The sequence below is a fragment of the Centruroides sculpturatus genome, unplaced genomic scaffold (assembly GCF_000671375.1).
Source record: "Centruroides sculpturatus isolate CEXI.00-Female unplaced genomic scaffold, Cexi_2.0 scaffold384, whole genome shotgun sequence".
In the NCBI taxonomy this organism is placed as follows: Eukaryota; Metazoa; Arthropoda; class Arachnida; order Scorpiones; family Buthidae; genus Centruroides; species Centruroides sculpturatus.
Window position 1 is genome coordinate 93,425 of NW_019384605.1, and position 27,936 is coordinate 121,360.

General features: G+C 25.8%; 1 protein-coding gene across 1 annotated transcript; it reads left to right on the forward strand.

Annotated features, from left to right (window-relative positions):
* LOC111625134 (insulinoma-associated protein 1-like) lies at nucleotides 1–24,574 on the forward strand. The gene is made up of 3 exons (XM_023368175.1): nucleotides 1–1,185; nucleotides 23,145–23,312; nucleotides 24,080–24,574. Exons 1-3 carry the CDS (start codon nucleotides 1,134–1,136, stop codon nucleotides 24,364–24,366), a joined length of 507 nt encoding a protein of 168 aa, XP_023223943.1. The 5' UTR covers nucleotides 1–1,133; the 3' UTR covers nucleotides 24,367–24,574.
* Nucleotides 24,575–27,936: the final 3,362 nt, after the last annotated feature.

A 27,936-nucleotide genomic window follows, 5' to 3' on the forward strand; every position in this document is an offset into this window, starting at 1 on the left:
ATTAGTAAGTTTGAAAATTGTATTATGAAAATTTGATGAATATTTATTAACATTTATCTATTTTTTACTGAAACCAAATATGAATTCAAAATGCATGAATAAATACTATTTTCAAGAAAATAAAGTTTATTTTATCTGATATTTCCAAGTGCTATTGTACTCATAAATGTATACACCTATACTTAAAAGTATACAGACACATCAGATAAAATAAATTTTTTTTTGTTTTCAAAAGCAATGTTTATCTATATGTTTCTTGTGTATAATGTAAGATAGACGAATGATTGCTGGTAATATTAATTTATCAAATTATAATAGAACCAGACAACTGCTATAAATTAATGATTAGAATATTGACATTATAGTTAGTCATATCATTTATGATACTTAAATTTATTATTCTTTAAAATTTGGAAAACAAACATGTTAGGGTTTGTAGAAAAAATGATTGGCATATCCATATATAATGATAATATGAATTAATATACTTCTGGCAAGAGGATTGGATAGTTTAATTGACAATGTTAAGCATCACAGATTAGAGTTTTGCTTTAAGTGATTTATTTTATCTTTTTTATAAATTTAATTAGTCAATATAAATGAAATAATTATTAAAATTATCAATATATGATGATAAATCTATTTCTAAAATGTATAGCTGATAACTTGATATAGTTTAATGAATTAAGTTTTTTTTTTAGCCGTTTAACACTTTAACATTAAACATACACAACATACCAATATCAGCATACTTGAAAACTTTTGTTATAAACAGATGAAAATATTAGTAAATATTTCTTAATTTTAAGTGTGCTGATAATGGCATGTTGTGTATGTTTATTCTATCCCAGTATTGGAGTGTTATTCACTTTAACATAATTACCCATATAGATAAATTAATCTTTTAATATATTAAAAATATTATTTAATTAATTAAGTTAAATAAACTTGACTGTTATTTTTATTTAACATAATAATAAGTAATTATTTAAAATTGATAAATTCCTTATAACAGTTTAAACAATAATAATAATTTGGGTATCTCTTTTCAGCAACATGCAGCATTGATAGGAGGTGCCAATTCTCAATCGTGCCCAGTATGTCACAAGATATGTTTGAATGGAGAAGCTCTGATGGAACACATGAGAACTACACATAAGGATCCAAATGCATCGGGCACGCCAAGTAAGAAAAAACGTGGCAGATCATCCCGTTCCTCTGCTGCCACCACCACTGCTAGCAATGGGGATTCTGTTAGAAATACTTCCCCTCTGTCTTCCACTGTTCTTGGAATCAGAGTTTCTACATCTAAACATTCTCTTACTGCTATTTCTAACTCTTTGACTTCTAGCGCTCTAACTGCTGTTTCCACTACGGCCGTCTGTGGAAGTGGTAGCGCAAGGGGTATCATGTCTACAATGGGAATGAGCATGAGTAATTTCCTGGTACCATCCATGGTTGGCTCCTCCACATTTGGAGGTCACTCGGGCGGTCCAACACAAGGCTGTCACTATCCCCACCATCCGTTGGTCGCACGGCCTCAACCTTCCTTTCTCAGTCTTTAAATATAAGATAGCACCATGAATGTAACATACGAATCGGACCATCTTTAAAAATGGACCCGAGCTCTCGTACATGACGATAAGATACACTTGATGCAAGAGAAAAAAATGTTTCAAAGCTACATAGAATTTATTTAAATAGTTTCATATATTTTCCTGCACAAAAACATTTAGATATTGTGCTTTAATTCCTTCACTGAGCATGTTTGTCTAAGAATAAATGTTAAAAGAAAACTGGAATTACTGATACTTGTACAATATTGAAACATATAATTTTTAATTTTTACTAACAAAACAATATTTGTTCTCATAATACTAAGAGTATAGGTTACATACAACAAGCATCATTCCAACATAATGCAAATGGCTACACTCAACTCTTACATCTAAAAGTTTAATTTTAAGATTTATAATCTACATATTTACTTCTCTTTGAAAAAAAAACAAATAAGGTTCCTTAAAGGATGATTTCCACTCATCCACATCCTAACAGTCTACTAATTTGGTAGGTCACTATATACTACCTCAACTCTCACAATTGATGAGAAGTATCATACAAAAAAAAGCTTTTCCTACAGTATTATCCCTATAACACCAGCTCAACACTGATTTCCTATGAAGAGCCATTTTGGCAAGTATAAATGTATCCACTCTATTGTAAAGAATAATACCTCAGTATTCAGAAATACTATAATTCACTTAGCCATTCATATTTTGTTCTAATATTCTAATAGAGAATGGCCAAAAATTACTAAAACTACATTTCTTAATTACAGTAAAATCTTTTTTTTTATTTATTTCAGGTTTTTCTTTAATATTAAATCAAAAACTAGTTTTAGTTAAAAGTATAAAAGATAAAGTTTTCTTTATTGTAAACAGATGAAAAATATTTATTGATTTAGACTTGGTAACAGGCTAAGTGTGTTATATTTTACTCCTCAGGATATGGATGCAAGCAATGACTGTTACTTGCACTGCCACAGTTCTGTGTAGTTCCTATTATGCCATTGAAAAAATTATTTAAAAAGATAGAAAATAATAATAATAATAATAATAAAAAATAATGATGATGATGATAAAAAAAACTGAAGAAAAAGTGTTACTATCATGCATAAAGTGGTGAAAAGTTACTATAATTCCAGATATTTCAGCTGCTCGGATCATATATTGTACAGTTTAAATATTGCAATCGGCACAAATAGTAATAAACATATGCATGCATATTGTTCATAGGGACCCAGTTATATCATTCATATCTTGTAATCTCCATGTGTATTCATTGTAAATAAACAGGTTTAATTTTGTTCATTTTTTCATGGTGCTATCACTACCGAATTTTCACTTTTTCATTACTGTTTTCCTCGTAGTTAAAAATAAGGCCTAGTGGTGGCAGTATTCATATACTTTATTATTTTTTCATTTCATTTGTCTTCCAGTGCAAAAGTCACACTAAAAATGTTTCCTGCCAAATGATGGCAATAAAAATAATTGTTTTTTAATGTTTTTTGTAGCACTGGCAGACTTTGATTGGCTTAAAAAGCCAAACGGTACGGCATTTTCTTATAAAAAAAAAAAGAAAAGAAAAACTTAGATTTTATTTGAAAATATGGGACTCATGAGGTGTGAAATTTTCTCATGTAAATGATTTTGTTAAAATATTGATTATGTTTTTTAGGCTCTGAGCCCTGTTTTACAAATTATTTGTTGATTTGATAAATGTTTAAAAAAATTTTTTTTTATCATTATTATTATTATTATTATTACAAATTTTTCTGCTTTGTGCAAAAAAAATTATAAAATATACATATATATATATATATATACATATACATATATATTGTTTTAGCACATTATTCTTGTAATATCTGATATTAGAATTTATTGTAAATTATACTTTTCAATTTTTATTGTAAAATACACACGATTACACATTTTTTAACTGACAAATTGATATATATATATATATATATATCTATATATATATAGATCTATAAATTTAAAATTGTACATTTTTTTTTAATTGTTATCCATTTAAATAATGATAATTAGTTGAAATTGTTAATGGTCATAATTATGTATGAAATAGTACTTAGTAGTTAAATGAGGTGATGAAAGAGGTCATAATATTTAAATTTTCATTCATCATAATTTTCTTTTATTTAAAAAAAAGGAAAACTTTTAAGTTCAAACTTCTATCAACAACAAAGTAAAAACTATAAAAAAAATTTTTAAAAATAATCTTTCAATTATAAAAAGCATATAATTTGGAAATTGGAAGAGTTCCTAAAATTGCAGTAAAATTTAAATTGGCAATATCAGTAATTATAAAAAAATTGTAACAGTGGTTTTTCTCATATTCTGAGTTACTACTATATATAAATATAAATATAAATAGATTTTTACAGTATAAAAATATAGAAAATAAACTGAAAAGATGTAGGTTTTTTCATCTTTTATTCTTAAATTGTTAATATTTTTAAAAATTAAAATCATAAACAAACATAGGAAAGTACAGTACGGTCAGTTACAATCATGTATCGTCTTGGTCCGTCGTATAAACTAGTTACATGTATAAATATTAGACAACTAAAATAATTTAATAATGTTATGTCTAATACATTACAAAGAAAAATTTGTAAATGCTCAAGTAGTGGAACTTATATCACGACATAACGACGAGATAGTTCACTACAAAATAACATTTTAATAAATGAACATTAAATGGTTCATTGAGTTGCAATATTAACAATAAATTATTAAATTTCAGATTTTTTTAAAATAATTTTTGCCAAAAGTGCATTCAGGGTTTAATATTGTTGAGACAAAGTACAACATAAATCACTCACTATTAGAGTTTTATCCAATTGAATGTTTGGAATAGGTAGTAGAATATTGTGTAAAATGATTAGTGATAATAGGAAATTAATTAAGTTTAAGAAAAAATAAATTGTCACAGTATTGTTGGTGTTTCTTGTATCATTATGCAAAAGCATAATTGTCTTTCTTCCCACAAGAAATTATTAATTTCTAAATAAGTTCCTGTTTTTGATTGTCACTATTTTTTTCTTTTTTGTTTACATTTACAAAGTTATTTTTTTGTCAGGAAATCAAAGTTTTATGTATTATCTTTTTTTATTTTGTATGTTTATCTAGCACATTTTTTATATTTATATATTGCAATCATTTTTATTGCTTATATATATATATATGTGTTTAATTTTCATGTGTACATAGCATTTACATTTTAAATGTGTAATTCCCTTCAATGAGATGCATCTTTAAACTATTTTGTAAGTGAATTGTGAATTAAGCTGATTTTTTGGCCAGTTGAAAACCAAATGTAATACTTATCACAAGTATCATGTTAATAGTTTAGTTTTCATTTGCATATTTAAAAAACTCGGAATTATCTGGATCCAAACTGAAAGTTTAAATATTTTAATTTACAAAATACCAAAGATTTTTCCCATAGATTATATATTAACCTTAGTTTATACAAATGGTATTTATTGATTAAAGTTTGCAAGAAATAAATGTATATTAAGAAAGAATTTGTAATAATTTGGAAGCAAAATATTTATTTATGATTTCAATATTATCAGCATGCCCAAATTATTTTCAACTTAATGAAATTTGAAAGAATGCTTGGAAATGATTGTAGTGTGTTATACACTAATAATCTTTACTTCCTTCAAAAGGAAAGAAAGATGGGAAATAAAACGATTGTCAGGCAGTCAGATGACTTTAAAACATAAAAAATAACAAAACAATTGAATTGTTTGTAAGAAAGAATTTAGCTCAAAGCTCGTGATGCTTTTTATATTCCTCGGATGGAATATAAGATCTGTTTGAAAGCATACGGAAAGGTGCAAAACTTCGGAGAGAAATGTTTACTGTGTAACCGTCTCGAAACTGCGAGTCGGGATTTCTTTTCTTATGTATGTGTCTGTAAATAATGTAACAGAGACAGTGCCTAAAATAATTTCTTATTTCTGGTGTTAAATTGTTACATGTATCATTGTCATTCAATAATATGCATTTAGCTAATTTTTTTAAAATATGGTATGGTATTCTTAAAATGGAATGTCTTAATTAAACATTATTTGCAAAACAGCCATTGAAAATTTATACAAAGGATTGTCTCTGAAAAGAAGAGAGAAACTTAAAAAATTTAACTTGTCAATGTTTTCGATAATACGTTTCCTAGATTAGAGTTTAACCGTATAGAATTTTTATATTACCTATGACTGTATTTTAACTTATTTATAATGATTTTTGCTAAAATGTTTTATATTTAAAAATATTATTTTACATAATTTTTTATTAATTGTTCTCATTAATTCTTTTATAGCTATGGTTAAAACTTTACAGTAATTATTGTAAAAATTGGCTTTCTTTTCCTTTTACTCTTAATGCAAATAGAAAAATAAAAACACTTTTGCATATATTTGCAATGTAGATTTGAATAGATTTTCAATGGCTGAAGGTTTGAATACTTATCCCTGCTGCAGTTTCTACCAATCAATGGATGATTAAAAGCATTTAGAGTGAAGATTTTGTGCTATGTGAGGTATCTGAGCAATAACAGCTTTTCCGCATGATACATTTTACTTTTTTATAATTTCAATTTGTAAACATAGCCATAAAATATATATGTATATATATATGAGCTGATACTGGCATTGATGATCTGTCATTTCTAGAGAGAATTACAGTAATTCTAAAAAAGTTTGTGCAAAATTCTTCCTTTTCAATTGGATTGAACAAGACATCCCAACCATCTTGATTATTTCATAATTGTAATTTGTTGGACAATTAATAGCTTTTCTGGATGAAAGATCATCAATGATGTAATCTTATGTTATTTATTATGACATATATGCCATATTTTCTAAATGTGTATAGATTTACATTCTGAGAAACGGATGCAGATTTTCCTTCTTTATATGAATTTTTCCAAAGAAGTTCTGAATATTAACATTGTGAAAATGACTTGCTCTGTTTTTATCTGTATTATTGTAAAAGTAGCTTTAAAAAAAACTGAGAATTGTCAGTTTACGAATTATGGACACTAGTTGTGCATATTGTTTGCAAATGTATGTACAGTAGATTAACATTCAATAAAAATGATATCAAGGGATCCTATATTTTTTCTATAGACTTATTTTACTTGTTACATGAGAAAAATTGATCACCTTTTGAGTCCCATCTTCCAAAGAAGTTAGATTTTTTTATATATAGTTTTTATAATTTAAGTTGTTATAATAGATTTTTTTATGATAAAATTTTTATATTTGTAAGTTTAAGATTAATTTTAATTAATAATTTTTAAGCTTCCATTATCAAATATTATTTATTTTCAATAGGATCTTTTCCTTTTGAGTATTCTTAAGAAGATGGACTCAAAAGGCATGAATGTTTTTGTTGGATGCATATTTTTACATATTATGAATGGAATTTAGATTTAGTTTCAATTTATACAAGTGACAGTATGCATCTAACCTATTAAATGTGCATTTATGTATGCTTGTGCATGCATATGTGTAGATACATAAGTGTGCACAATTAATTACAAACAATATATTTATAAAATTAAAACAAACAAGATTGAAACAAATAATTTAAAACAAATTTTAGGAAAATATACGTAGAAACAGTTTAAAAGTCAGTTTTATTTCTAAAAGATCTGAATTATAAAGAAGAAAATTTGAATAAGCAATTTTAATAATTTTTAAGTATTTAAGAATTGCAAAATTAAAAATTTATTTAACCAATTAAAATTGTTTATTGGATATTAATAAATTAGAATGATACTTAAGAAAGACAAGACAAAACTTAATTAGTGAGCAAACAAATTACAATAAAATAATAATTATATCTTTATAAATGTATTTCAAACATGAAGTGTATGAAAAACTCAACATAATTAAACATATGAGCATAAACACATAAACATAATTTAAAGAAAATAATATATTAAATGTTAGAGATAAATTTTAATAGATGTCCATGTCTTTTTGTTATGCTATAAATTATTTAAAAGTATTTCAAGGAACTGTAGTTAAGCCACAATACTGATTTCATACATAAATATTCTGGGTAAGTTCATATAGTTAAATGAGAATGATATCATTGTTGTTATTATTTTAGATAGACATTTTGACTGAATCATTTACAAAATGTCTGCTTCTAAAGTTGAAGTCTTGAATAATGCTAGTGCAATCTTATCTGAAATTTTTTTTTAAATTCTTTACGTGGACCATTGTCATTTCACTTTTTAATCTCAATTTAAGCACTTGAATGAATTTATAAATTTCAATGCCACAACACAACACCATGTTCTTCACAACATGAACTAACTTCCTCATGAATTTCATTAGAGTTTTGTTTCAAATATCATTCTATAATAAGCACACTGAACTAAATTTGGTACTTTGACTGTCTCATTAACTTGTGACATTACAAATGTACCTGCTGTATTTTAGAATTAAATAATACTTTAGCAACAACTGTTGTGTTTATATTTAAACGAATTCTGAGCAAATATGGGACAAACTTCTAAATTTAAAATTATATTTTGAAATCTAAAATATAATTTACAGATAAATTAATAGAAATTAAATGTTGACATTGCAGTACATAACAATTGCTTTAAGTAGATTTGGCATTATATATAGTAAAGTCTTGTTTTTCGTTTTCTAGTAACTAATGGCTTTCAAACACAATTTTAATTCAAATTTATATAAAATTAAAAACTCTGATTTTTTAATGTCTTCCTGCAAACGTTTTGCATAATGAACTATTATTTTTCTTATGTAAGAGCTTTAAAGCTGAAAAGACAACCAAGTTTATTTTGTTAAGGAGATAATTACTGTTTTATAGAACTCAAAATGTTAGACTGCTTTGGCAAAACATAGAGATATGATTTATTCATGTTTATTATAAATAGAAAGTTTAACTTGCATAAACATAGTCAAGCTTTTATCTAATGAAATGTTATTATTTTATTGTTATTCTATAAAGTTGGATGAAATTCAGTGTTTATAAACATTTAAAAATTTTTTTCGCATTATACATGATACTAAAACTGATTTTTTCCCACTATTTATTTAGGTATTTGAAAAGTATTTACCACATATCCTTCATAGATAAAGGGATACAGAAAATAATAATTATTAATTTACAATACCAATGTAGAAATTTAGAAATTATTTCAATATATTTGTAATAAGTTTATTTGCAGAATTAAACAAAACTTGTTTAATCATGAAGATATCTTTGTAATAAAAACATAATTTCATTAGATTTATGTGACAAATTACAGATTGAATACACTTGTTCTCCAAGAAAATAGCTAAAAATCTTATCACATGCCATTCAAAAATTATTTAGTTTCTTACAGATGAAAACTTCAAAACCACAAAAATATCATCTGTTAAATAATATCAAAGGCTGTTATATTATTATTATAAACTTTATTTTTATTTTTAAACAAAGACATTAGTGGGTTTGATTCATAAAGTTTATAATGGCTGAGATACAGAATATGTTACAAATGTAAACAAAAACATGAAAATGCTATTAATATTAGGTGACGACTTAAACAGGAATAGAAGATAATATTTAAAAATGGTTAAATCTAGAGGATATTCTCAATAATAACTATTTGTTCATGTGAAGAAGACATTGAAAGCAAATACAAGTATAACGATAAATGAAAGAAACATTTTTAAAAATGGAGTGTTGAAAATGGCTGTATTTACTTATGTTGAACTTCATTTAAAATTGGATGATAACATCTAGTTCTATGTTTTCTTTTATTTCTAAGATGCACCATGACTTCATAAAAAAAAAAAATCTTAAAATTTGATTTGAAAGGGAGAAATTTTAAAATAATCAATTTTTTCAAAAATTTTGAAATTCTTCAACCTTTGAACTGAGGCTTACTTTCCTGTTTTTTACTCAACAAATCAATTATGAGTTAATATTAGAAAAAGACTAAAGAATAGGGGATAAGGTTCAAAAATGTCAAATTTTTACAAGTTTTTACTCCTGGATTGGAGTAGTTTCAGAATCAACTTTTTACAATTTTCCTAACTGATTGTAAAACTATGCAGAGAAAATACAGTGCATCCCAAAAGTATATATAACCAACGTTTTACTGCTTTTCAAAATTGTTAGGAATTTAAGAGAAATGTAGATGATTTCATTTGTTTATTCAAATTACTTAACACTGATTTTTGATAAAAGATCATTATATTAATAATTTAATAACAAAAATACCTTTTTTAGCTATCCTAAAAGTATAGATAATAAAACAGAATTGCAAAATTTGAAGCAAAAGAAACTTAAAATTATAAAAATAAAAATAAATGTCATCACATAACAATTTTACTTTGTTGTCAAGTAGTAATTTAAATACTGAATCAAAACTTTCCAAAATTCCACATGGAAGAGAGTTTAGTTATGGAAGAAATTGTATGAATATGGAAATTAAAAGCATAAGGCTATAGTGTCAAAAAAATTGCTGTTTTAATGAATAGATCTACTTTGGAATTTATAAAATTTTGGAAAAATCATCACCAATACCGTCTAAACATTGATCATGAAAGCATCAAAGGGATGATAATTGAATTATGCATCTTGAATCACAACAGGATAAATCAGTTTATCAAATTTGGTGTGAAAGTGGATTAAAAATATCAAAAAACACTGTTTATTGAAGAATTTTAGCAACTCCACATAAGAAATTTGATACCTTGATGAAAAAACATCACTAGCAAAACAACAACAAATTCGCAAAAATACATTGGGCTAAAGATCACATGCTATGGAATGACCAATGACTCTCACTCCTTTTCAGTGGTAAAAAGAAATTTTAAGTTGTGTGGCCTAATTACTAGCATGATATTAGAAAAGTGCAGTTTTTTCAGCATGCAACAGGATGGTGGTTCTGTTATGGTGTGGGGCTGCTTTGGATTTTATGGTTTATCAAATTCAGTGATTTTAACTGATAGACAGACATCTAAAAGTTATCAAGAAGTCCTAAAAAATAATTTATTATTATCTATTGGAGAAGAAATTGGAGGATTTGATTGGATTTTCCAATTGGACAATGCCAGTATTCATTGTTTATACTCGACAACTAATTTGCTCAAAGATCATAATATTCAAGTTATGAAGTGGCCAGCTAGAAGCTCAGACATTAATTCTATTGAGAACTTGTGGGGCATTCTTGCTTGAAAAATTTATGCTAATAACAGGCATTTTACTATGGTTTCAGAGCTTAAACAACAAATCATTGAGTGCTGGTTTTAAATGGATCCAGAAATCTTACAAAATTTAATTAAATTAGTGTTTAATAGCATTTTTGAACCATTAAGCATAATGGCAGTTCTATTTTATATTAAAACAATTTTCATCAATTTATGTTATGAACTATTGCTCAAAGTTAAACTTATTTAAATTTTTGGTACATCACAAAATACATATTTTGTGTTTAACACTTTATATAACTGTCAAATATTGTAAAAACAATTATATAACCATTCACATTGTTAAGAAATACTTAATATTGAAAAAAAATAAAAACATATTTTTGAACACATTGTAAAACACAAAGACTTCTTTAGTGGGAAAAAATAATTAGAATTCAAATTTTAAGTTTTCAAAAGAATTTTCTGATTAAAAATTCTTTAATAACAAATAATAATCTGTAAAACAAATTTTTCAAATAATATATAAAAATAGATGATAAATAAAAATAAACCAATGTAATCTTGCCACTCTGTAAAGTTCTGATGTAAGAGCCTTCTTACTTTTTATTAATGATAGAAACATCATACCAAAAACAATTTAATTATTGTGACATTGTCACAATGCTGGGCTGCAATTTTTAATCCTATTTTAATTTAAAAAAATAATGTGACTTCTGGTCCAGACTGGAAGTTCATATATAGTTAATCAAGACCTCTGGCCTAAGCTTTCCGTATCATGTCTCAATTTTTATCTATCTAACTCCATTCTCAAGATGGACAGATGGATAACAGTAGGAATTTATAGGTCTGCAATTTGAAAATTGCAGCTCAATAAACAACTCCAGCAGTTCCAATTGGAATTACTTTGTACAGACAAGATTAATGAAGCTTTGTTTTTGTGAAATTCCATTATTTTATAAAGTTTAAGAACTTATTTATTTTTACACTGGAAATACATACAGGATACTAAGAAAGAGAATTAAATGGTACAAATAAACTTATAGATGAAATATGTTTGTTTATGCTGTTTACACTGCCCTAGCAGAGAAAATCCCTGTGAGAACTAAAGTTATTTTTTTACAAGGTATGCCAACCTTACTTACACTTCCAATTAAGACTCAAACAGCTGTCTATTGCTATGTATAATATTTCTGAAGTCAACAGAAATGTACAAAGAACTTTCATTAGATCTACCGATTTCAATTGTGTCTGAATAACATTATAAGATTGCATTGTTTTATTTTTATACATAATTTAAAAGCTTATTTATCACTTGTTACTAAAGAACTGAACTATCTAGGATTATCCTTTTAAAAATTTTCTAAGTTTGAATTCTGATATAAAAAAAATTGACTTCTAATAAATAAGTTAATGCTAAAACTAATAAAGCTCTCAATAGCGAGGTTGAGACCGAAGTTTTAAACGCAAAAATGTGTACGTCAGACGTTAAGTGCTGCCTTCTTATAACCCTAGCAGTTTGACAATGGTGTTTGGAATGTCAAGCATGATTTCACTGACTATTTAAACACCATTGTCAAACTTCTAGGCTTACAGGAAAGCGGCGCTGAATGTCCAACGTACACGTTTTTGCATTTAAAACTTCGGCCTTAACCTCACTATTGTTTCTTTTCAGTTTTCCAGTCTGGTTTCTTCAAAAGTAAATTTGTTATTATTTTTCTTAAAGGATTTATTAGCTTCTATTTTGATTTCTTAAAAATCTTCAGTGGAATTTACAACTTAGTTCAATTGGTTAAATCTATTATTATATGATAAAAATACTATAAAATGTGTGCAGTTTAAATCAACAATAAAGGAGAAGGCAAAAGTTGGTTTACAATTGTTAGTATGTCAAACAGAGTTTATTTTTGTATTATTATTGCATCATTTGTAGCCATTGTGACTTTCTTTTGAATTAATAAAACTATTGTAATAATCATAACTTGCATTTCATAGTATTTTTTATCAGAAAGTGTAGATTTAACTAATTGAATTGAGTTGTAAATTCTACTGAAGATTTTTAAGGAATTAAAAAGAGAATAAGCAGAATAGTTAGAAGATAAATTTGCCTAAAATATATTTGATAATTAAATGGTATTTTTCCTATCAAAAGATAGCTAAAAATTTGGCTAGAAAATATCTAATATACAGTCTTGGGAAGACAATTAGTAGATGTTTAGTTTTTAAAATTAATACAACACAGAAATTTTATTTTAAACATAAAGCACTAAATTCATAAACACACAGTTTTATTATTAGTTATGATTAAATAAAAAACATGCTTGTAAGAAATTCATTATAAAATGTGTTCTGTATGTATATGTATTAAACAGTGCAAGACAAAACTTTAAGACTATCTATGATTTTCTCAGTAAAATTTTTTAGGAAAGTTGGAACTGAATGACTAGAAAGAACATAAAATGTAAGTATATTTTAGTAAGTTTTACTGATTGTTATTAATATATTTACAAAAACTAAATTTAAATTTTCTTCTGTAATAATACATTGGATAAAAGTTTAAACTACTTCAAAACATTTCTTTAATATGAAACATGCACAGTTTTTGTTCTAACTGATTATGACAAATTCATTCATATCATAAAGTTGGAAAATCAGAGTATGAAATTGTAAAATCATTAAACAGATTCAAAACAGTTATTCACAATTATTTAAAAGATTCTGACAATTATTGCAGGATCTTAAAGTAATAGCAAAATCAGATAATTTTTATTATCTGAAAATGAAAGCACATTATTTTCCACCAGAACTAGAAAAAAAATTTTTTTGACTGGACTCAGTTTTGTGAAGACACATTTAAAACTGAATTTTGGAAAATTTTGCTACTATTGATGAGAAAAAATCTTGGTGGCCGTGATGCACTACATTTTAATTGGCATGACTTAGGAAAATATCCACAGCTTCTTTCTCCTCATGTTCAGAGTGGAGGTTGTTATGATCTGGGGTGTCTTTACGGCATAAGCAAAGTATACTTATGTTAATTTATAATCATATATGAATAAATAATTGTGAGTTACCCACAATATTTTCTCTTTTTTCTCGTGTGCAGCCCAAGTCAGTTCAAAAATTTTAAGTGGTGCCAATTTCTGCAATAGAGAATCTCTGAGTTGATCTTGCATACATAGTGTGTAATGCTAGAAAACAGTACAGCAATGTCAAGTAACTCAAAAACAGCTGTAATCTCTGCTTGGAATAGTATTTCCTCTGAATACTTGTGAACTCTAGGAAATTCTTTCTTTGCATTTAATATAAGTATTTGAATGTAAAGGAAAATAATGTGATTATTAAACAATGTAGTTTTTATTTTATTTGCAACATTTACATTAATTTGTAAAGCTGATCTCAAACTTTTGTCCAGTGTAGTATTATAGAAGAAAATTTAAATTCATTACTTTTTGTAAGTATATTAATAACAGAGTGAAATGTATTAAAATATATTTGCATGTGTTTAGTTATTCAGTTAGAATTTTGCTAAAAGATTTAATGAGAAAATCATAGGTTATCTTACAACTATTTTGTTTTTAACTTTTGTCTTGCACTGTATACCCAGTTTAATCATATGAATCTTGTACAGCAATGAAAATGATCATAAAACTGTGCCATTCTATTAGGGGCTGTCCATAAATTATGTCCACATTTTTCTTGAAATTTTTACTTTCCCTCCCCCATTGTCCCAGTTTGTGCAAGTTTCCATAACACTCTCCCCTCTTCGATGTCCAACAAAACCCAACCCCCCCAAAATCTTTAACACTTTATGAATAATAAAATGTATAAACTGTATAAAATTTAATGAAATAAAATGGGCATCCTTTGAAGTTTAACCCCCCTTGTGTGATTTGTCTAACTTGTCATAACCCCCTTCCCCATTTTAGTATGAATGTAATTTATGGATAACACCTTATAAAGAATGCTTTAAATAATTATTCTCTTCTTTATCTTAGTAAATGTTTGATACACATATTCAGTCATCACTTTTTTTTAAGGAGGTGACCAATATCAAATATATTGCAATAAATAATGAACAATTCCACCAATTGTATCTGTATTTATGTTCTTAATGTTCTACTACAATGCTATAGATATATAATATAAAGTTATATTATAAAACAATTCAAACCTATGAAAACTGAATAAAATTCTAAGAGCTAAATTAGTGGACCAGTTTAAATGATTATTACAGTAAAGTATCATTGTCAAAAATATAACAATATTTGAATTTGGTAATCTAAGTTTCATAGTATAAATGATAACACCCAAATGATCTTTTCCTAAATTATTGACCTACAATAATAAATTAATTATTAATTAATTTGACTAGAGGTAGATGGTTACACTGCTATTTTTGATTCATTTTAATAATTATAATAAATTAATTTAGAAATTTCTGGAAGGAAAGAATTGGCCCAGAATGGGACTTGAACCTTCACCTTCCGCTTATCATGTGGATGTGTTGCCAGTTACTCTGCCAAGACCTCTGTCTGATCTTCACTTCCAGAACTATTAATTTAGACACACAACCATACTAGTTACTTATGGTGTTGACTGGAGATGACTTAAAACACCCTTTAACTCCATGGCACTCAGCCAACATTGCCTTCATCCAGCATGGTGTTTATATAATGATAATACTCAGTTGATTTAACCAATTTTTAAAATAATTCCTATTTGTATCTTCATAACCTAATTTTTCATTTATAACTATTATTATTATGATGTATAAAAGTTTTGAATTTAAAATAAAAGTGAATGAAATAAATATTAATATCACATAAAATTCACTCTCCATTATGTTAGTGTACAATAACATTAAATAAATCCATTTATGATAGTTTCACAAAAAATATAAAGTGGAGAATAAAAAATTTCTGGCAACCAAATACATTTATTAAACAAACATTTTTGACTCCTATAATTGGGCCATTTTCAGCAAAAGAAATTTGGAATCAAAATTTTGTTTGTTGAATACCATATAACTATAGGAGTCAAAACTGCTTCAGTTTAATATATTTGGTTGCCAGAAATTTATTTCTCTTTTTTCAAACATGGTACCAAGTTTTTATAAACTTCTTGATGTAAGGCAATTTGAGGTTGGAGAGAGGTTTTCCTTATATTTTCCATTAATCAATTTCTTTGGAACAAAAATAACATTAAGAAATCAATAAGTCAAAAGATTTAACAATAACAGATAATAAATAAATGTAAAACTTAAATTTTATATTAAGATCTGTGAACAATAGTTAATTAATAACTTATTGTCATATGTTAACTTATAAATATATTTTCATTATTATATTAAATAATACAAGCAGTCCTGACCTTTGGACATAATGTTCTTAAAAATGTGCACAAAAGTCAAACAATAGTTTTCATGTTTTAAAGGGAGTTTTGGTATTCAGGGAATTAAAAAGAAAAATTATAAAATCTCTAAGATAGTTTTAGTAGTGACTATATACAATACATAAGAGATCATCCATAAATCGTAATGCTATTTTTATACTCTTTAACCATTATTCCATCTTCCTACAACACACTGTAATGTTGCATATACCCACTTCCAAAATTATGTAATGCATTCCTGAATCAACCTCCTTAATTATACTAAGGAATAATACATAATGTGGGGATACTGTTACATTATTTTATTACATATATAGCATATTGAACAGTGACATAACTATGCAACATTTCAGAAAAAAAAATTATTATTCTGTCGCCCAAAGGTTGAGACCCTAGCATTATGTAATGTTTTTGTAAACACCCTCAGCCTCTTGTAATATGCATCAAAATGATTACCTGCATATCCACCATCCATATCTGCATTATGTAATTTATGCATATAGCTCGTAAAATGTTACTGAAATGTTAAAGCTGTAAATTAATCAGGAAACAGATGATAAAAATTTATTTTCAAAAATGATTTTGATATTACTGAGAATTAAAAGTGATAGAATATGCCATTGGACAATAGCTTGGAAGTTTTGTCTGTGGCTGAAAATATATGAAAGTTTGAATGCACACAAAAAGCAATTAAGAGTTATCAAAATACTATGTACAAAATATCAAGTTGCTTAAAAGTCACAGATTGCCTGTACTAGAGTTGATTATCACTGTATAATATACATTCAAGTGTTTTCAACTTTTCTGAGAAGACCATGTATGCTGTAAAAGACAAGTCTGGAGGCCAGGTACAAAAAATATAGTCAAAAACTAAGATTAATATTTGTTTATTTCTGAATAACATAGACATTAAATCAATATAAAATTTGCAAGTGCTTTTTTGAAAAATGCCATCAAAATTTTGTGGAACTCAATATTAAAATCTTTAGATGTTTGTTAAACAGCAATGTTTGATATTTTGATTTTATATATTTCATTTTCAAAAAAATTTGTTTGCAAAGGTGCATAGAAGTAAATATAGAAAGTATCACCCATTCAAACTTCTTAAGACTTGTAAAATTCTCTTCTGACAGGGATTTTAAAAATTTAACAAACTTCCTTCTTTAAATAGGTTTTTATAAAAAATCATTTTCAGAAGGTCTATTAATGCTAGTTTACTTTTTAAAAGTTTATATCCTTTGGACCTAGTTCAAATGTTGTTGATAAAATAAGTTATTTTAGTGAAAACAAGCTATATAGGTCAGATAAATATGCTTTTATTCAGAATGTCTTTATGCTTTTTTATTTAGCCATGGGTCATAGGTTGAAAACTCCTGCATTGTACNAAGGAAAAAAAAAATACATTTTTCAGACAAAATTTTTTTAAGTTCTAAATTTTATAATGTATATAAATCAGTGGTGGCTAACTATAATCTGTAGACTTAAAATAATCAGAGAAGAATTTATTCTTCATATATGAAAAATAAAATAGAAGAAAAACATAGATTGTAGTATATTCATGAATATTTGCTTTAATAATATAATTTTATTTGTTAGTTTTATCAGGAATATCATTTGTTGAAGTAGTATTTATGCTTCCTTATTCAGTAACAATGTAACTTTGTTATATTCACTAGAATAACAAAGGTCCAGGTCACCTTTGTAATGAAAAAAAATTAATATTAATAAAATAAAATTTAAAATATGCTTATTTAATTTTAAAACTAAAATCGAAATAAAAAATATGAGTCTGGACCAAGAAGTAGAAATGCAAGTCATTCTGTCTTCAAAACAGCAGTTGGGTTACTCAAAACAATTTACTTGTTATTCAGATTGAGTTAAGTGCTTGGGTGAATGATGGCCATGCAGCTTAGAAGGAACATTGATAAAGAGAAAACTAGTGTTTATTATGATTTATGATTACAAAATGTTAATATCTGCTCAGTTAATGTGCAGTTTAGATTTTTAGTGCACAATTCTAAAAACTATGGCGAAATTATGCAGTTGTTCAATATATACATTTACACACACATGCACACAAAGTTTAAAACTTAAATTATTCATTTTGAATTTTTTAAACACGATTAAAAAAACTGCAAATTGACCAAAGAAATCGTTTTTTGCTTATAATAATAAACATATTAAATTTTTGTCGTTGACTTAAAGATGCATATTAGCAGAAATAAAATTAAGTTAAAGCAAATATTTAAATTCCAGATTTATCACACTACATTTGGGCAATGACAAGCAATGCATTCTTCAAAAATACTATGAAATGTAATCAATGATATGAAAAATTAGTTAAACAACCATTGTTTGGAAAGTGGAAAGTAGATCTTATATAACCATTAGTATATTCAAATTACAAGTAATAGTTATAATATAAAATAATAATAAACAATCCATCCTGAATGGTAATACTGAATCTCTTTGATACAAATCAAAACATTTTATCATTTGGTATTTATATTTTTCATAATTAGTTTAGAAAATGTATTTTATGTTAGCACTATTGGATTGGTGTTATGAGTGTATAAATAGTAAATGAGACAAATTAACTCAAGTATGGTATTTTTATAATTGTGTTTATTATTTACAGCTAAGTATATAAAAATATCTGTTAGACTTCTTTATACTTTCATCAAATATTCAAGTTTTTAACAGATAATTAAAACAAGCAAAATAACTATCACCCATATTTTAATTTGAAATCACTTATAATAACCACTTTTTTTTTTGTAATTCATAATGAGTAATGTAATAGTAAATTGTACAAGTATCTATACTTTCCAGAAGTACATGCCTCAAATATTTGCATTTAATTATTATTTATATGTTCTGTACATATGAAATAAAGAAATTATATTATAATTGCAAAGGAAAAAAAAAATACATTTTTCAGACAAAATTTTTTTAAGTTCTAAATTTTATAATGTATATAAATCAGTGGTGGCTAACTATAATCTGTAGACTTAAAATAATCAGAGAAGAATTTATTCTTCATATATGAAAAATAAAATAGAAGAAAAACATAGATTGTAGTATATTCATGAATATTTGCTTTAATAATATAATTTTATTTGTTAGTTTTATCAGGAATATCATTTGTTGAAGTAGTATTTATGCTTCCTTATTCAGTAACAATGTAACTTTGTTATATTCACTAGAATAACAAAGGTCCAGGTCACCTTTGTAATGAAAAAAAATTAATAAAATGCTAAATTTAGGAAATATAGTTATGGAGTTAACTACTGATTTAGTAATTTATATATATATATATAATGTTATAATTCATTATATAAGTATTAAAAGTGAAAATTTATTAAACTGTATTGTGATTTAACTAAGGCTCTCCTTTACATTGTATCTAGATATGTTACTGATTATTTTCTATGTTTTTATTTATTTTAGAAATTGTTATTCTTATTGTAAAACTTGAAAACTACTGTTTAAAGTTTAAATATAGAAGAGGAAACTACATTAAAAATATTTTTCTTTACAATCACTAATTTGAGTGTAGTTAATATACCACTCATTTACCATTAGATTCTTTCTTGTTCTTACTAGATGACAGCAGCACTAAGTATGGCTAATAAAAGTATTGTGTTTCATTTCCCTCTCTGATAAATAATGTATGTGAGATGCTTTGTTTCTGTGCATTCAAAGTTATCTACAGGTTTAAAAAAAATGCTTCCACTGATATACTATAACTAAACATGGTTATATCTAATTAATAATAAATTAAATGATGATTCATTTACATTCTCTATTGTTTTTATATTTACAAATCCCATATATAAATTTTGTCTGGAAATTTTCACAAAAGTAATAATTTATTTCATAAAAATATTAATTGATATATGCATTCAAATAGCAGGAAAATATATAACATAACTATAATATAATGTGTGTGCAGTAAAAATATTTAAGTGTTATAATCACAAAGTATATTAATCATCCAGAAGACACAATGCTAGTAATTTTTAAGGATTCTGTTTATAACTTAACATATTGGCTGACTTCTTTTGAGACAGTCATATCTCATTGTTAGATCCAAATTTAACATCGTCAGTCATTATTAAGTTTGGATCTGACAATGAGATACGATAGTCTTGAAAAATGCTTTATCATAAATTGACTCCTTAAAAATGATTAGCAATGTCTTATGGATTATATAAATATGGAATGATGATGAAATGTTTCATTTCAACAGAGAACTAAGGTATATTAATGAAATTGAAATTTTATAAAGAAAAACATTAAAATTTATAAATTATTTACATTTATAAATAATTTTTACTGCAGAATATAAAAATTTCAACCATTATGAAATTTTTCTTTCTGTTTGAAAATATTAAAATATTTGTATATACGTTTTTTTCTTTATTTATGTAACCTCCAATATTGTGCATGGCCTTATGAGATCCCTAAAAACAGACACATGCACATGAGTTCTTCTATGACACCATCAGTTGTCCAATAAATTTTTAAGATAAAGCTGAGCACTTGAGTAGTATTTGAATTCTACACATCAAAGAAAGATTGCTTTTTGATTCTTAATTATAACTTAATCATGTCTACTATACCAACTTGTTTGCTATACACATTTCTCATGTAAGAAAATTGAATCAATCAAAAAAAATTTTGTTTTGATTGATTATTTATATAATTTTATATAATAAAATTTTTATAATTTGCTTATAAAAATAATTACCAAGTTAAATATTTTTATATTCTGCATATTTTAATTTTATGTTATATTAGAATATTTGATTCTGTAGTAATAATGATAAATATTGAATTATTTTTGCATATTTGAATCCCAATATACAAAAATAATTGCAGCATTTCTGATTTTTTAACTAATATTTATTATTGTAAATTTTAGAAATGTAGCATACAGACAGAAGTCATAAACAATTTTAAATATAGAAGACTTTTGCTGTACATAAGCTTGCTTTGCAATATCCTATTATTACAATCAGTATAAATTTCTAATTATATTATAATTTTACAAAATATTAAATTTAAATAGAATGTAAAAAATCAAAATTAGTTATTGTGACATCATCAGAATGCTAGGCTGCAATTTTTAATCATATTTTAATTAAAACAAATCTACTTTCAGAATGAATCAAAGTATAAATTATTTAAATTTTTAAAATTTGAGATCACATGAATATTGTACATCATACAGAGTCAGGGGATATATTATTGATCTCACTTTATTCTAAGGATCAATTCTATACAAAATTTATCACTCTATATAGTAAGGCAAAAATTTTGAATGTAAATTATGTGACGAGAAATTCATATATAGTTAATTGGGGCATCTGGCCCTGTAAGCTTTCCATATCTGGTCTCAGTTAGGATGGATGATGAAGATATTCTTGAGATTAACAAAGGATGGATGGATGGACAAACAGGTGACAGTGGGAATGTATAGGTCTTCAAGTTGGAAACTACAGTCCAATTACTGACCACTTTGGTGTTGTATTGTACAGTACATTTCAAAGTTTATTTCTGAGAATACACCTTGATTTTAATACACCAAACCTAGAGAAAATTAAAATTGGATTTACAAGAACCTGGCAATGTTTTCCAGGATTTATTAGTCATGAAACTAGAAATCTATGGTACTGTAATTAAATAAAACTGTCATTAAAATGTTAAATTAAGTATAATGCTGGCCCTCTATTATTATTGTAAAATGCCAAATATAAACACACTATGAAATTTAAATACATCATATCTATTAACAATAGGCATATATTGTTAATTTTCTACACACACTTTTTTTATGAATTATTAATTTATCCAATGTTTAGCAATAAAGTAATATCTAAAATCTTAATTTATATGGGTGCTACACAAAGTGGTAATCTGTGTACCTATATCAGTTCATGGAAAAGTTTCCATTATTTTTCATGAGATATATATGTACTGTACTGTACATGCATTATTCTTATTCCTTTGAAACTTTTTAATTGTTGTCTGTATGAATTAATTTTAGATTTCTGTAGAAATAAAAGTTTCTGACTATAGATGATATTACAGTAGAGCATCGATTATCCGAAATAATTCGGGACTGGGGTTGTTCAAATAACTGATCATTTACGAAAAACCATATTAAACACAAAACTGTACTGTATATTATTTGTATCACACATCTTACAAATACATACCTTACATAATGTAGTACATTAAAGTAGGCGTACAGTTTAGGTTGGCAGGGAGGGAGAGAGTACCACAATGCCACAGCACTAGCAGAAATTTGAATTTGCTGACTGGAACACTTTCAGTTAACCGATGTTTTGGATGATTGGTATTTGGATAATCAATGCTCTACTGTATATACAAAGTTCATTTAAATACATCTTTTCAATTTAATCTTATCAAATTTAATCTTTATTTGTAAGATCTTAATCAAAACACTTCAAAAAATGTAAATGTATGAAAAATCATTTAATCTGTACAATCCAATCAAATTTGTTAAGGAGCAATATCTAAAGTTCACTCAGTTAATTGACATCTTTGATAAAATTAATTATATTCAAAACTGGAAAAACAACTCCATGGGAATAAATGTTAGGAAGAAACTCAAAAGAGTTAAAGGTAGTCAGAATATTTAATTAATATCCTGGTTCCTTAACCCTTTTGAGTTTATAACAATTAACTATATTAATTAATTTATTGCTTTTTATTAATAAAGAATAGATAAAGTTTTAAGAAATGCAAAAAATATATTTATTAGAAAATAGTATGAAATATGAAATATCAGCTAGACAGTTGAACTCATGTTCATATTTGATAAATAAAAGAACAGTTGTAAGAAATATGTTTTTTGCATATTGTATTGGGATTAATTTATATTATACTTGTAGTTTAAAAATTAGATAAAGTTTTTAATTCTTTTCACAAAAATTAATTATAGATAAAAGGCGCACAACAAGTCATCCTTGTCCTGTCTGTGGGAAGACTTATGTCAACGAAGGCTCTCTTCACAAACATATTGCGAGTCATCCTGAATCTGCTTCTTCCAGTCCACCAGTTCGAATGTGGCCATGTTCAGTGTGCCAGAGTGTATTTTCTCAAGAAGCAGGTAGTTTATCTTTGAATTTGCTTTAAGTTAATTATGGAAGTTCTTCTATTATAATTATTATGAATAAATCAAAATGATATCATACAGAAAAGCAAATATTATATCTTTACAAAATGAAAAGATTTATGATAAGTGAATATTTATATGTTTGTTAAAATCTCTTTTCATTGAACTATTAAATAAACCAAATTCTTAAAAGATTTTTTTAATATATTTTATACCTGATGATTTATGAAAAGATATTAAGCTGTTTTCAGAAACAGCATTATATCTGATTCAAGCTGATTCCACTTATTATTATTTATGAATCAAACAAATTTCAGTAGCTTCATATCCACAGGTTGAAGTATATTTATACAACTCACACTGAAATTAAATTTAAAAAAAAATTAATAGCAGTCAAGCTAGCTGAGATAATAAAGATACCAGTCTACCACTCTGGGGACTCAGGATTGAATCTGGACTTGCAAAGAACACCAGGAATTTCTCAAATAACTGTTCAGATCTCTCTCCATTCATTCATTCATTTATGTAAAGTATTAAAAGGAAAATGCCATTTTCTAATAATTAACATTGTAAAACAAGGTAGTGATTACAAATAAATAGTAACTTAATAAATTTTGTTTTATTTGCACTTTATTTTTTGTTAAATCAAATGATTAAAATGATATTGTTTATTTTATTACATGTGATAAAGATTTATATTTATCAACAAACAATTAATTAATTAAATTTAATTTATATTCATTCAATCTACTATCTTCTAGGTTTACTTCATCACATGGAAAATATGAGAATGGAGCCAAAGCACCAATTTGCAGCACAATATGTTTTGAGTAGAGCAGCAGCAGAGAAGAGAGAAAAAGCTGCTACAACAGTTGGATCACCATCTACTTTACCTAGCACATCAATGAATATTTCAAATGATTCTACTAGTTCAAGCAATAACGGTGGTATGGAATTTCAAGGATCAATTGCATCTACAAGTTCTCACACTCCAGCAATACTCTCTGCTTCTTGTTCCCTTCAGATGCAGGGACCTGGAAATCAATAGATATTTTGTCTTTAATTGGCAACTGCAGAGAAACTGATGAGCTTGTGAGGTAACACAGAAATTAAATTGTGATAACTTTCAGACTTTCAAAGGAATACAATTTTCGTATGAATTTAAAGAATGAAACAGTTGTCTAGGAAAAAATAATAAAAAAAACAGCTTGTTAATGGATGAAACAGGGTGTAAGTAAGGCATTTAAAATGCTGCTGATATCTAATGCCAAAAAGTGATCTTCTAAAATAATGACTGCCTTTGTTCAGCTTCAGCTGTGATATATTATAATAGTGGCATTTCAACTGTATTAACTGACAGAATATTTGCAAATGTCAGCCAATGTGTTGTGTAGTGTCTTTAGTTTAGGTGTTGTCTCCAAGTGCTGTTTATATAAGCACTCTAAATACCATAACTTGAAAAATACTTATCATCTTAAAAATCTACATAAAACATTTTGAACCAAAGGTCAAAGAATTTCACTAAATAAGGTGATCATTTATCCTTTTATACCTGAATTTTATTGTCCGAAAGATTATCCATTCATCTTTTAAACGTACTACCATTTCTAAATCAGTAGAATATATATGAATTTATTCGGGCAGCTATGTATAATAATTCGTCACAATATTTATAGTTTAGGTACAAAAGTTTATGATTTTAATTACATTAAATGGGTCTAATTAAGTGTGAAATTGATCAAAATCATGTAATTAGTAACTTAATTCTTTATTATTATTATTTTTTGATATGTTGCATAGCTGTTATTACTATTGTAAGTGTGCATGAAAAACATTCCTCTTTAATTGCATAAAATATAATCATTTCCACTTAATCAAAACATCTTTTAACTTAGGAAATTCAGAAAATGTTTATCAAATCAAAATCAGATTATTTTAAAAATATGTTACTTAAGTAACAAGTTAACAGTCCATAATTGGTAAAGATTGGCATTATGAATTCTTTGTTAAAGAATTGATTTTGTTCAATTTTTTTTTTTGTTTTTGTTTTTGTAAGTTATAAGTATCTAATTTTTAAATTTATTTAAATCCTACAGTTCATATAAGATGGATTAAATCACAGAAGAGGAATGTATTTTAACACAGTTTTTTTAACTTAATCTTATTCATGTAAAGATTATAAGTATTTTTTTAATGTAATTTGCTTTTGAAAAATCTTGGTATTATTTTAAATTTGGTAAAAGTTATTTTGTTGAAGTTGTGATTTAGTTAAATTATTAATCATTCTTCTTTTGACTTAGCAAATTGTTATAGTTGTCATAGTTATTTTCTCAAAATTTTGTTTTTAGGATTTCCATTTAAAAATACTTTTAATGTGTTAAGTGATTTGTAAATTTGTCAGCAAGGCTTGAAACATCTTATAATACCCATTATTGTAGTGAAATTACAAAAGTTGAATTACTTTCCACATTTGCCATCTGCATAACCAAATAGAGGAATAGGAATATGCACTAATTGAACAAACATAACCAATTTGTATACAGGATATATTAAAAAAAATAATAATAGTAATACATTCACTAAAGCACATATTATCTATGGACCACATACAAATTTGCACATTACATGCCATGGATTATACACAGTATGTCTTTTTAATACAATTAAATTTTCATTGTTTGAAGAGAATTGTGTTAAAAATCTTTGTTGCATTTGAAGATGGGTAAAATGCATGTAAGAGAAGTAGCTAATCTATAAAAAAATGCTATTCTGATTTTCTAATGTAATCATGTTTATACTTGTAGAGAATAAAAGGATAAATTTGTTGAAATTAATTTAACTGGAGTAATGTCTATCTTAACATTATTTCAGTCATAAATTTGACATTCACTATTGTAAAATGGCTGTTCTGAAAATTTAAGCAATAGTTAAACCAGTAGAAAAGTAATTACAATGAGTAAATGAAGAGAAAATTTAAACACAAAAAGTATTGAAATGAAGTTGCATAGAAATCACTTGTCAAGCAAATTTTCAGTGTGAAGAAAATTCATTGTAGATACATTTATTTGAAGCAAAACTAACTTTTTTGTATTTGCAGTCTCTAAACTTAGATGTCAATCAAATGTATCCTCTCAAATTTTGATTCCTTATCATTCTTTAACATAGGTATACCATCTGTGGGTTTCATATTCCTATTTTAAAGCATATCAATATATTATCTTTACATTATAAGACATAAAATATTGATACTATCAAATTTTATATATCAAATATTAGCATTGATTTAGCAAAAATTTCAAATACTGTTTTTACATTCTTTTTTATTCTTTCTGTAGGTGTATTCACTGTTTGAATTTTTACAAGAATTTATTTTAAAAATCAAAGATACTTCATCATTCCTACATTTTCTTAGAAACTAGAATCTAGGAAACAAAAACTATTTCTTAAAATTGGAATAATTGAAGTGATATGCTATATTATATTATTGATTTTTTTCTTTATAAGAATGTGAAAAGAATTATATTTAGTTCCATTGAAGANTTGGTAGTTACGGTTAATTTTTAATGAAGTATTTAACTAAAATAATTTATTTTATATAATAAATATTCATTCATTTATTTTTGTAACATTTACAGAACACCTGAGTTAGACACCCGAAGAAAATCACGTTTGTCAGCCCGTTGGTTAGGTTTGAACCAACATGAACTACTACCAGTGTTACAATGAACTATTGATACAATGATCAAGAGGATGAAATCACTTGGCCATTAATGAACGTTTTTTAAGTACTGAATATTAAAAATAAACGCATTGAAAGATTATAAAGAAATAAGAAAATTACAAAAGAAAATATAATAAAAGTGATAAAACAAATCTAAAGTTCTGTATAACAATAAAAATGAGATTAAGCATTAGACATAAATTCATTAAAAATATTTGAAATTATATTATATTTATATAAAAACTATTACACTTCTAATTCTAAATGCTATAATATTTATGAATAAATAATCGCTAATAATTGTTTTAAAAAGACTTTAAAATTTTGTTTTGAACAAAAACATAATTTAATTCTATTTGTAACATTGAAAAACGAATGAAAATTTGTAGTCCGTTAATATCTTTGAAAAATCATCATTTATTGGAAAGAGTAAAAGGGAATTTACTGCGAATTGCTGGTTTATTATTAAATTGAAGACAATATTCAAGTAAGTCTAGACAATCCTGCGAGGATTTAGAAGCTATATTCTATTAGTGAAGTTTCTGATATAAGTTACTGTATAAATTCGGAAGCGTTATTTCATTAATAAGATCTAAGAATCAACATCTAATACAATGTTATAAGTCACATATAATTTTCATTATTATATTAAATAATACAAGCAGTCCTGACCTTTGGACATAATGTTCTTAAAAATGTGCACAAAAGTCAAACAATAGTTTTCATGTTTTAAAGGGAGTTTTGGTATTCAGGGAATTAAAAAGAAAAATTATAAAATCTCTAAGATAGTTTTAGTAGTGACTATATACAATACATAAGAGATCATCCATAAATCGTAATGCTATTTTTATACTCTTTAACCATTATTCCATCTTCCTACAACACACTGTAATGTTG

Excerpts from the sequence above, each read along its gene's own strand:
- LOC111625134 (XM_023368175.1), top strand. The coding sequence starts at position 1,134 with ATGGAACACATGAGAACTACACATAAGGATCCAAATGCATCGGGCACG. Across the intron at positions 1,186-23,144 it reads AAATGCATCGGGCACGCCAA|ATAAAAGGCGCACAACAAGT; the intron begins GTAAGAAAAAAC and ends AATTAATTATAG. Across the intron at positions 23,313-24,079 it reads TGTATTTTCTCAAGAAGCAG|GTTTACTTCATCACATGGAA; the intron begins GTAGTTTATCTT and ends ACTATCTTCTAG.